At 37.3% G+C, this 13,150-nt stretch overlaps 1 protein-coding gene across 1 annotated transcript in view; it reads left to right on the forward strand.

Moving 5' to 3' along the window:
* Window positions 1–710: 710 nt before the first annotated feature.
* The window catches only part of LOC114231281 (polyubiquitin-like), a 575,445-nt gene continuing 563,005 nt past the window's right edge, over window positions 711–13,150 (forward strand). The window contains exon 1 of the mRNA XM_054718618.1: window positions 711–770. Within this exon, the coding sequence (XP_054574593.1) occupies window positions 711–770 (60 nt within the window). The remainder of the gene's footprint in view (window positions 771–13,150) is intronic.

Consider the following 13,150-nt stretch of genomic DNA (forward strand, 5'->3'; position numbering starts at 1 on the left):
ATAGGAGCTGGATGAAGTTGTCTTTATTTTATTAATTTACCAGCTCAATCATGGTATTATTTCCTTATGTTCCATTCACAAACTTGCTTTTTCCATGCCCCAGGTGGTAGGTAAACATGTATGGAATGTGATTAGCACGTCAGGGAAAGAGACCTTGAGTTCCAACATCTTGATTCAAATCCGAGCTCTTAATGACATTTTTAAAGACATAGGTGACATTACTCATAACGTACGTGAGATGAATTCTTTAAACTCTCTAAGTCTGTTACCTGCCTACAATATTACATTAGATAATGCATTTTAAAAGTTTAACACTGTACAAGGTTACACATGATCATGATTTTTTAAAAGTGGGTGTATCATTTCTATATTCAATCCTAAGAATCAGATATCTAATTGTTTGCCAGGTAAGAAGGGGGCGATTGGGACACACACCGGTTCACAGTGGCCTTCAGCGAGCTGCCCATACAGAGGCAGACAGACAGGGCAGGGCAGGAGGAGCCCAGCGTGGAGTGACAGAACAGAGAGAAAACAGCTGCATTTTCCAGCAGGAGCTCTAATCAGCTGGAAGCCCATATGTTAAAAATATCCACCCTTCATTTAATAAGAATTTCCTTTCGGAGTTGCCATCAGCATGCAGTCTATAGACGACCTGCATTAGCTTCAAGACAGAGGAAAATGTGCACAGAGAAAAAAATCTACCAGCAGACATGACTCAAGACTCTGAGAAACATGAAAGTGAGCGGTTAGGAGATGATACAAAGGATCTGGTATCCATGCAAACTATGAAGTCAGCCTTCGAGAGAGAGGGAGAGAGAGGAAGAGAAGAAGGAAGGGAAAGGAAAGGAAAGCGAGAGAAGGAATAACCCAGGCATAATCTGTACTTCTAGAAAAGATCTACCTTCTGGAGAACAAATTGACTCGGATTTTAAACTCACCACCTAAATTTCACAATATCATTAGCTACGTTGCTACAAGAATGCACTTGGATTAAAATATTCTCCTACGTACTTAGTGAAGTATAGGAAGTTGGTTGCAGTCTCTTACCTGAAGTATATATCTTCCAGAAATGAAACATAATCCCGTTTCTTTTCAAGAGTGAAATATACAAGCTAAAGCACTTCTATTTCAAGGGAACATTGTGCTTCCACTGGAAGCTTATATTCCTGTTTGGCAGGTTTGGCATGTTTGGGAACCTATTTTTCATCAAACACCGGAGGGGTGTATGGAAAAAAAGCAGTTTGCATAATGAATAAGGATTTAAGCCAAAAATGCAACAATGAAGTAGCTTCTCTGTGAGAAACAGATGTTGTGCCAAAAGAGACTGAACAGCAATACAATGCAAAAGAAATATATATTTTTTAAAATAGCTAAAGAGAGAATATTTCTCCTGGAAGTGCTTTTGCTCATGTCATCATGCATTTGGATGTGGAAGCGGATCAGGAAGGTGGAAACAGGGATTTTAATTCACAGAAGAGCTGAGCCCTTGAAAACGCTGCTCTAGCCTTTCTATTAGTTTCACTTTCAAATTATTTTCTTTATTTAATTAGGATTTAATATATTCACTTTTTTTTTCTAGCTTAAGAAATTGCCAATGTTGCTTGCTCAGCCTCAGGACCCTAGTCAATTTCAATGTAAAAATAATTTTTATCATCTAATCATATTTAAAAAATAGCAATAAGGAGAAATAATTTACACGGTTAAGTAGAATGTAAATGTGGGTAATTTGTTGTCTTGGTATACTGCTGCTGAAGATGAGTCAGGCTGTTGTCCTGCCTCAGACTTTGGGGAGATTCTTCCACAGTAACCTTGCCAACATGATAGAATTGAATAGTCCTCTTTCAAATGGAATACAAAGAGTTATGATCCAGAACCTCGAGACTGGCTACATGCATGCTTTATATATGCTCAGCATTTTCCTAACCTTCATACTCTCTCATTATTATTTGTATAAACCCTTTGAAAGTGGGACTTCACTGATTAAGTCACGCGTGCCTCTAGAGTGTCTCCTGGGTGCGTAGCAGCTGCCTGGTGCTGGGAGTAGTGTGGTGAACAAGACTGGCAAAGTCCTGCTACCATGGAGGTGGCTTCCCACCCCTAGCCCTGTTGCCTAGCATAGCGATCTGAACCAGTTCGTATCTCCTTGAAAAACAAATGAAGAAAGTTGTAGGTACGATAAAGTTGTTTGTATATTCCAATTTAAAATATTAGGAAACTGGCAAATAAAAGGAAATATCTCGATTGAGTTATTTTGAAATGAAGTGCTAGATGCATTGGTGATTACTAGGTATACCGGTTAATAATGCAGATTTTTTTTTCAATCGATGGAGTTACACATATGTTGATATATATGCGATTTGATATGTATGCTAGTTTGTTGTATTGACAACAAGCTTCAAAACTTCATGTGTCAAATTTGCTGAAGGTGTTAACATCATAGATATTTTTACACTTAAAAATGTCGAATTTTGTGCCAAAAAAAGAGCATTTGTGGGAAGTTTTAATTGATTATTTTGAAGAAAAGTGATGCTGAATACTTTGGAAAGCTTATGGTGAACATGCTCCATCTCAAGATACTTGTGAATGCTGGTTTAAATGCTTTAAAAGTGATGATTTTGATGTGAAAGACAAAGAACATCCAGGTCAACCGAAAAATTTTGAAGACCAACAATTACAAGCATTATTGGATAAAGATGCGTGTCAAACTCAAAAACAACTTGCAGAAAGATTAAACATTGCTCAGCAAACAATTTCTGATCATTTACAAGCAATGGGAAAGATTTTAAAGGAAGGAAAATGGGTGCCACATCAACTGAACCAAAGACAAATGGAAACCAAAAAGTCATCAGTAAAATGTTGCTTCAATGGCATGAAAGAAAGTCTTTTTTGCATCAAATTGTGACTGGCGATGAAAAGTGGATTTATTTTGAGAATCCCAATTGCACAAAATCATGAGTTGATCCAGGTCAATCATCAATATCGACTGCAAGACCAAATCACTTCGGAAAGAAGACAATGCTCTACGTTTGGTGGGATCAGGAAGGTGTGGTGTATTATGAGCTTCTACAACCAGGTGAAACCATTAATACTGATGGCTACTGACAACAAATAATCAATTTGAACCACCACGCTCTGATTGTGAAACGACCAGACTGTGCCAGAAGACATGGCAAAGTAATTTTGCTTCATGATGATGCACCATCACAAACTTCAAAACCAGTTAAAAACACATTAAAGGTATTGCCTGGGAAGTATTAACCCACCCGCCATATTCACCAGACCTTGCTCCTTCAGATTACCACTTGTTCCGATGGATGGCACATGCACTTTCTGAGCAGCACTTCAAAATGTACGAGGAAGTGGAAGCTTGGGTCTCTGAATGGTTTGCCTCAAAACAAGAAAAGTTCTATTGGGACGGCATCCACAAATTACCTGAAAGATGGGGAAATGTGTAGCTAGCGATGGACATTGCTTTGAATAAAGCACTTTTGATGTTTCCCTTGAAATAATAGTGTTTTCTTTGATTACAAAATCCACTATTATTAACCAGTACACCTAGCATATTAAACGTAAATTGCTTGCTCTTTTATTCACTTTAACTTGACAGGAGGGAAAAATGAATCGATAGTATATGAAGTCTTTATAAAGATAGCACATTCAAACCTTCAAAAATTGCATTTGTTTAACATCTAGTATAAAGGAGCAATAAATTAATATTGATATTCTTCAATCTTATACAAATTGAGTTTCTTGAGATTTTTGTGAAATTAATACAATCAGTTACTAAAGATTAAAAACAAATAATTTTATTTAAAATGATTATGCAATTCTGAAGATTAAAAACAAATGAAAAGTTTATTCAAGAGTATTCAGTGGGAATAAATACTGCTTTAACAATATCTGCTCTGTCAGGGCGTCTATTGTTCATTAGTAGCCTTGGAGAATGCCATGTATTGGCTCATTAAACACCTTGCCAACCTTCTTCCTTGTGTACATTTCTGGCTGTAGAGTCTGAAAAGCTTAAAGTGACACTTCCGAAGAGTCAGGATGAGAATTAGCTTCTACCATTAAAATGTATTTGCACACATTTTAGAAGGTGGAAGCAAGGAGTATTTGTGTTGCTTTGGATTTTTTTTTTTTTTTTTCTATTGGCAAGCAAGATCTCGGTTTCTAAAGCAATACTCTAGTGCTTGTTCTGAACTTCCCTTGGCATTGAGAGGCAGCTGTGTCAAAAGTAGTGGTGACAGCTAATTCCCAGCTTTCCGATTTGGGGATTGCTTTGAAAGTGGAATGCTTGTACTCAGTAGTTCCAGTGAGGGCCTCAGTCCATGGATGTGTCAGTTCTGTAGTGTACTGTTCCTATTTAAAGCCCACCGCATCGGCCCTTTTATTGTTTTGAAAGTACGTTATTCTCTGTATTAAATCTTTCCTGTCCAATATTCAGATTTGTTTCTGAACAAGTGTATCAGACTGCGAGTTGTTTCCCAATATCTGTTTTTAACCTCTTTCCAAGTAGATTTTCAACTGGTCGCCTATCTAGCTAATTAAAAACTGCCTTTCTCAGCCCCCTTATTGAGAGTGACCAAGTTCTAGGTAATATCATTTAAAAAGATGTTATATTTGGTACTTCCAGTAAGTACTTACAAGAGTTGAATATACAATATCCTGGCACCTTGCCCTCTTTCTGATCACGGTGTGACAGCAAAGGTTGAAGAACTTCCCTGGATCCAGAGACAGAGTCACACAGTGAGAATGGTAGAACGCTCTGCCAACAGGGAACCACTTAGCCCTGAACTATTTAATGACACATACGTTTCTATCTTGTTTGAGATGCTGGATTTTAGATTCTCTCTGTTTCATTCTAATAGCATCTTAATCTGAAGTAAACCATAATTTGGTTATTAGATGTGGAACTCTACCATACTAAAAAAAAAATGAGGCATTGGTCCAATAGTTGGGTAATTGGTGTCAGGAGCCCAGATATTGCAGGATGGAAAGCCAGTGATCCTCATTACTCTATGATAAACTCTTGGTAAGACTGCCACTTGTAATCCTCAAAAAGGTAGACTTCTTGCCAAAAGAACATGTAACCTCTGAACTGTTTGGAAAAAAAACAAAACAAAACAGAACATTGGAAAAACTCAGAATGTTGCTATATCTCGTTGTGCAAAGTTCTGCAACAAGATATACTTGGGCTGGTTATAACAGGTGACTTTAAAGAAGCAGCTGTAGCAGTAAATGGGCCTCTGGTGTCCTCAAGTGACTGTATTAAAACTTCTCAGTTATTGGGATACATTCCAGTTTCAAAGGTTAGATTACGGTCAATGATTTCCTACCTAAACTAATATTTTCAGCTAGTTTCAAAGTAGAACCATTAAATTGAAGGAAAGCAAAAATGTGCTGAGCAAAGAGACCAGTAAATATAAAAGGTTCATCTGGAAGCATAGAAATCCTGTCTAGATTAGATCTTTGGTTATGGTTATTTGTCCATGGTTCTGTCTGTGACTAGAACAAAAGCGTACTATGTTTTTTAAAGGGAGTATATTGATCTTTAAAAACCAAGGTGTGTTTGACCTTTAAAGCAACTCCAGAAGCCTCTGGACTGATACAGCAGAATATAGTCCATAAAATATGTGCAGTCTCCAAGGAGTAGGGATAGTGTCCAATTCTCTCTTATGGAGATATAGGGTAATCAAATGCTTCTGAGAGTTTTTTTGAGGGTGAAAAGGAACATATTTTTTTAGAAAGAGAAAATAAATTTAATGCATATACATACATATATATATATATATATATATACATATGCATATGCATATACATATATACATATATACATATATATATATATATATATACATATATATATATATGTAGTCCACATACATGAGGGAATCAGAGACCCCATATGCACAAGAGGTTCAGAGATAGAAAGGGAACATGGGTGTATGGGACATCCTGAGCTAGGTGTGAGGTAAAGTGCATTGAGGACTTCTAAGGTTATTGCAGGATGATAAGAAGAGCAGACCTTTAGTCAATAGAAAATTTCCCTGCCTTATAGATAGGTTAAAAGAAGTTATCCCTGATAATCTCATATGAGTAAGGCTTCTAATTGAAATTTTTCTAAGTAGTTAATGGGCAAGTGCAAACGTTTATCTTGAGCCTTCAGCTAAAGTTCCCTCTAACTTAAAACAATCTGCATATCACAGAGGCACATCTTGGTGTGACTGTTACTAGACCCTCACAAATCCCTCCTCTGAAAGTTCCCTGGAAGTTTCACATTCCAGAATTTTGGTGGGTAGACTGTTTTATAATCTCATTAAACCAGCCTCGGTCTTGAGAAAGGCTCAGTTCAGTTAAACAGTTGTGTTTCATTTTAGGAGGCAGTGATGCAGGTGGGCTCCCAAAGTTAAGCCCATGGTGGAAGCACTAAAGTATTTAATAAGAGGCATCTCTATGGAAACAAAAGAAAAATAAAGGTTAATCATTGGAGCAGACAGTAAATTCAGCTTCTGAGTTCAGAAGGCCTGCAGCCAAGAAGAGTTCTAGATGTCTGTCTTAAATCTTCTTCAGATCGAGTGAAGATAGGCAGCTACAGTCTGACAGATTCTCCTGGTCTGCAGTTTGAATGCCAATGGCATGAAGATTTTCCATATATAAGCTGTTGTGGTGATTTCTCTGAAGTCTACATCAAGTTGTCCCACTTTAGCTTGCATGGCCTTGAAAAGGGCAGTTTTACTGATAGTTCTCAATGATCCCAAGCCAAAGGATGGGAAAATGAAAATGCTAGTTGGGAGGGTTGCAGCCACATATTTAAGAAAACTAAAAAAAAATCAGGATCTGGTCCAGTTAGTAGGTAGGGAAAAACAACACAACTCAAAAGACAATGAACAGCACTAGACCCTAATGTCCACAAAGGTATATTATAATTTCTATTGAAATAATTTTTTTTTCCTCTAAAATTACCCCTATCTCTACCAAAGATAACAAATTTAAGACATTTATTTGCAAAACAAATTTAGTTTCTATAAATTAGACCTTGTTATTTGTATAAGTCCAGCAAGAATAGTAATTAACCACATAGGGCCTTCTTAATCTGCTTTACTGGAATTTTTCATAAGGAATCTTCAGATTTGTTGGGGAGCACAATAGACTTGGTTGGAAAGTTCTAAGGAGGGCATTCTGATAAAAGGGAAGTATGTGGAAGGCCACCTGCCCTGTTTATTGGAATTCTGACTTAGGGGAGACTTAGGGGATTCTCGAAGCTGGCGCCTCTAATTATTCCTTGACCTTTCCAAGCAAGCCTGTGCATATGCAGGCCCCTGGGTGTTTACCGGAATCCTTATGCTTAATCCCTAGATGCCCTTGCCTAGAGGACAATGTAAGCACATGTGTCCTCCTAAGATTACTCGCCCTACTGATTGTATCCTATATAATAAAAGCCTAGTATGCTAAGTGTCTGGTCGTCTGGTCGCCTGTTCAACCAATCAAATATGCTAATGATATGCTAAGGCCGCTCAACTGCTCACTATGATATGCACTGACCACCGGGGGGCAGACAGTTGACTGGTCGACCAGTTGCTATGACGTGCACTGACCACCAGGGGGCAGATGCTTCGACTGGTATGTTAGCTTGCTGCTGGGGTCCGGCTGATTGGGACTGAGTGAGATGGGCTGGACACACCCTGGAGCCCTCCCACTGTCCTTCTGTGGCTGGCCAACCTCCCGCATCCCTCCCCAGCCCCAATCGTGCACAGGTGGGGTCCCATGGCCTGGCCTGTGCTCACAATCCGGGACCCCTCGGGGAATGTTGGAGAGCTGGTTTCGGCCTGATCCTGCTCAATGCAGGAGCTGCCCCCTGGTGGCCATTGTGCTCCCATAGGAGGAGTGCTGCTCATCCAGAAGCTGGGCTCACAGCTGGCAAGTGCAGGGGCAGTGGCAGGAGCCTCTCCTGCCTCCGTGGTAGTGCTAAGGATGTCTGACTGCCGGCTTAGGTCTGTGGAGAGTGGACCTAAGCTATCAGTCAGACATCCCCTGAGGGTTCCTGGACTGCAAGAGAACACAGGCTGGGCTGAGGGACCCCTCTCCACAAGTGCATGAATTTCAAGTGCTGGGCCTCTAGTCTAAAGATAAAAATTCCAATAAAGGCCTAACGGCCTAACATGGCAGACAATAGAAGCAGCCCTGTCTGCTGAAGCCAGGAGCCCCTTAGCCCTCTCTTTCAAGGTCAAACTGTGTCTGAGTAATCTGTTCATCCATCGTTCATGGGCTGCTGGCACAGATTGAACTTAAAAAAGGCCTCTCAAGGCCAGAAAAAGATAAGCCACATACTTGTCATCAGACTTCACCTGCAATACCTATAGGTTGGGGTTAATTCCTCTCTTTTTGAGGTCCCCAATGGACCCTGAGTTTCTTTCTTTGCATCTTTCAGTAAGAAATCTATCCTTACCTGAAAAAACTACTGAGAAATGTGTAAGCAATGTACCAGGCTGGGTTCCCACCCCACCCAAGGGATTCTTACTGGCTTCCATAATCAATCTTAATTTCTTAAGGCTTTCTGATCATATCTGAGCTTGTGTATGTCTCTCTCGAATGTGGCATTCCAGTCAAAAAGCCTTGTACTAGAGCTAGTTTCTAATTTTACCCTGTAGTAAAAAGAACAGATTCTTATTGAACTTACAGAAACAAAACATATTTCCATGAAAACAAAAATACTTTCTTGTTAAGAATTTCCAAAATTTGGAGGGATCAATTAGGAAAAAAATGTTTCAATACTGGTTACAAAGGTGTAATTTACTAAATTGCTCTAAATCACATGTAAGTTAAGAGGAAGAAAAAAAAATCCTTATGTCTGTAAAACAAAAGATTTAAAAATCAGTAATATTTCAAATAAAAAGCCATAAAATTGTAACCCTTCTATCAGTTCATTCAGTCCTGTGTAATTAAACTTGTTCTGCTTGAATTCAGTTTTCCCATTAGTTCTCTTGACCTTGCCTGATAACTGAGGGTGATGGGTCAGTGATAATTCTAAGAAGTTTACAAGGCTGTCTGTGAAGATTCATATGATTTTCTCAGTGAAGTGGGTGCCTGAATTATTAGAGATTGTGGAAAGTGGCTCAGCAGTTAGTGTTGGCCACTGCATCAAAGGGTTCTATTCAATGATATGTGAAAAGAAGTGATATGTGGTTCTCCCAGTTGTGCCCTTAATAGGACTTCATGTGCACACTCCCGTCTGCCCCCCTCCAAACACATACACACACACACACACACACACACACACACACACACACACACACACACAGGCACACAGGCACACACATGGCAGATGGTAATGAATAGAGTACCAAGGATGACAAAACTGAAGTGCTAATTCTTATCTTTACCTTAGATACAAGGAAGAGAGGGATGTAGAGTTCTTTCTTGTTTACACTGCTATATTTTGGGTATCTTGAGTTTGGATTAAAACTACATAAGCACAATTTACATAGATTAAAATGACTATTTTTCTTAAAATCTAACATTACTTACAAAATTGGAGCAGAGGTTCAAACTGACTATTTCTATATGAATAGTACAAAGTATTGATACTCCACAAATTTAGAATAAAAAGTTAATTTGTTCTCAAATAATTATTTTCAGAAAATATTTACAATAAAGAATTTATCTATTGAATGTTGAGGCTAATAATTATTAGAGTAATTCCAATAAACATTCTGTCATAGGTTTACATGTTAGACTATATTTTCACATAGTTTGGTATAAAGCTGAGAAATAATGGTCACACATGGACTAATTTGAAATGTGATTTTATAAAGTCTAGACATTTATTCTAGAAAGCAATAGCAACTAAAAACTATCTTAGATCATTAAGTGTATGTAAATTTAATGTTTAGAGTACAAAGTGCACACAAAAAATAGAGGATTGATTTTAAATGGATTTTAGACTTTTTTCTCAGCTTAATAAGACAAGCTGAGAAAATTCCTCTACATTAAAAAAATAAAAACAAAATCAGGACACATATTCCTCCTCCATCCTTAAATTGATTAGAGTAAATTGCTTGTGCTTCTCAAATCCAAGCTTAATATGCATTTTTTCCTCTTTGGAGCAGCATGAGAAAATTCTCATTGCCTATGGCTCATAGGGTTGCGAGGGTGAGAGTAGAGCTGAGATATGAAGCTTAAGGAGTTGAGACCAGAAGACAACATGTGGCTAACAACACTCTTGAAAGTTAGAGAACATTTGTTGCCCAGCCAGCGTGGCTCAATGGTTGAGCATCAACCTATGAACCAGGACTTCATGGTTTGATTCCCAGTCAGGGCACATGACGGGGTTGGGGGCTCGATCCCCATTGTGGGGTGTGCAGGAGGCAGCTGATCAATGATTCTCTCTCATCATTGATGTTTCTATCTCTCTCTCCCTTCCTCTCTGAAATCAATAAAATGATATTAAAAGAAAATTTGTTGAAGTTAACAGATTGGCTTTTGGCTAACTTGATTTACTAATTGTTGTGCTTTACTGTACCATCATAATTAGAATTTGAACGTAAGGATAGTGAGAAACTGGAATTATATTGTGGACATTTGAGATATAAAGGTACGTGAATACTTTCAGGCTTCAGGGATCATTGAGCTACAACCACAGGATACAGTGGCCATGGACATCTGATGGCTATATTCCTTGTGAGTCTATTTTTACCTTTTTGGGTTTAAGTTATTCAGATGAAATCCTTCTTAATATCTTCTGATGTTCTGAAATTGCATTGCTTTTTATCTCAACAAATTTTGAGGCATATACAGGGTGAGGCAAAAGGAGGTTTACAGTTGTTTGTATGGAAATTATACAATAATTAATAAATGATACTACAAGAATAAACTGTGATTTGCATACTCACAACTGTAAACCTCCTTTTGCCCCACCCTGTATCACTTCCTGCTTTGTATTACAATTTGCACATATATATTTTTACTTTCCTGTTATACTATAGAGTCTGTGTTTTATTCACATCCTCTTGCTTTTTGAACATACTAAGCACCAATATGTTTATTTTAAGATTTCATTGTTAATAGATCTTGATCCTGGGGCTGGGCCTTATTGTATTTGAACACCCTTATTACATTGTTTCTACTAAATATATGCATTCACAAAAAAATTTTTTTTTAAATTATTGACCTTTATTGCTTTACCCATTTTGTTGTCCTCTGGAGCCAAATAAATACAGCAAGGGATAAAATTCCTATTTTGTCTCATAAAAAAATTCAACACATTTTTTTAAATGCCTCCCTTTTTCTATTATTTTGTTTGAGTATATTATTTTTGAAACATAATTTACATTCAGTGAAATGTATAGATCTTAAGTGTACAGTTTGATGAGTTTTGAAAAATACCAATACCTATTAAACCCAGGGCCCTGTCCAGATATAGGTCATTTTCATTTTCCCAGGGAAAATGGCATCATGCCTCTCCCAAGAAATTCCCACCTCTGCTCCTAGACACAATTACTATTCTAAATTCTATCCCCATAGATTAGTTCCTCCTTTGTAGATATTCTTGATTATGCCAGGAGACTGTGAGGAGTCTTTAATTTTGCTCTGGCATGCAAGTGATTTTATTAGTGGCTCAGCTTGATCATATCGGTTACAGTAGGGGATGGATCAGCCTTGTTCCTGAGCCCTGGCGATTCTGGATTTTCAATTGAATTCCTATGGTGTTCAAGAAGGCTTTTCCCTCTCTGGCTGGTGAAGTCGATAATGTGGTTTAGCACTGCCATGTCCCGAACCTTTGATAGGTTTGTAGCTTTATAGCAGTGTGCCAGTCTGAAGTGTCTCTCCATGCATGGAGAGCTTAACATTTGAACAAAGACTCGAGAGGACATTGACTCAGATTGGAAGAGTTCTCTGTCCAGCTATCTTCTCTCTGGTACCCTTCCCTGCAAATAACAGGAGGCAGCCGATCAATGATTCTCTCTCATCATTGATGATACCTTGGTGGCCCAGAAATCCAATCTTTAGTTCTTTTACTCAAGGAATTGCTCTTCTGTGTTTGGACTCCACTTCTTAAATTAAACAGTGATCCCTAACAAAAAGCCAGAATAATCCAAGGTAGATCTCATTTTTATGTATTTGCTTCCAGTTAATGATCACACTCCAGAGTTCTATGTTTTCCAATTTTGTCCAATTTTGCAATTATACACAGCATAATTGTAAATTAGATGAAAATTACTCTATCATGGCCAGAACTGATAGTCCCATATCAGATTAATTTTTACTTACATTTTTTGACATCCCATTTCGGTTCATTAGCCTCTCTTTAAAGATAGAATAATGTATTCCATATCAATCATCTATGGATATTTTAGGATCAAATAAAATAATCTTTGAAAAAATATGTCTCTCCACAAGAGATTTAATTTCAGAGTAATTACAATTTTACCTTTTTAATATAATGATTATCCTAATTTTTTTTATAAACATACACATTGTAGGTAACATTGACTTAAGTAAAGATGAGTTTGAAGTTCTAAAAAAATATATAATCTAGGGAAGAATAGATGCTCCTCATTTTTTCTTAAACTTTCCCAGTAAGTTCCCTCTGTAATATTTTCACATACTTTACAGTTATTTATTTTAGAGATGCATTAGTGGTTTGTATATTTGTATATTTGGCAAAGGAGTCTGTACTGGTACATAGCAAATATAAAATGTATTAAAGATGTTACATTTTATCTTATAATTGAATGCACACAGTGAATAATTATGTTGAGTTTGATTAAAATATAATGATCTCTCCTCACTTCAATCTTTGAGCAAAATTGAGAGTCAGGAATGTACACGGTGTTAGTTCTATCTGCAGTTGAGGCCTGTATATAAATAGTTATACCCTGCTTAGAAAATTTTGTAATGTATGCCTCAATTTGTCTGAGAACTGGAAACATTGATTTGAATTTGAATATTTGGTCTGCTTAATTTCAGATGTTAATATTTGAAAGAGTTGCATTTTATAGCTTTGTAACTGAATTTTCTTTATATCCATTTTTTATAAACAACTAATTGAGGACAAATTTAAAGAAAAATAAATGTAATTCACATATTTAAAAATATTTGAATAGGATATTACATTTAGAGATGGGTTATTAGTAGAGATATTAATATTGCC

The sequence above is a fragment of the Eptesicus fuscus genome, chromosome 7, assembly GCF_027574615.1.
Source record: "Eptesicus fuscus isolate TK198812 chromosome 7, DD_ASM_mEF_20220401, whole genome shotgun sequence".
Lineage (NCBI taxonomy): Eukaryota > Metazoa > Chordata > Mammalia > Chiroptera > Vespertilionidae > Eptesicus > Eptesicus fuscus.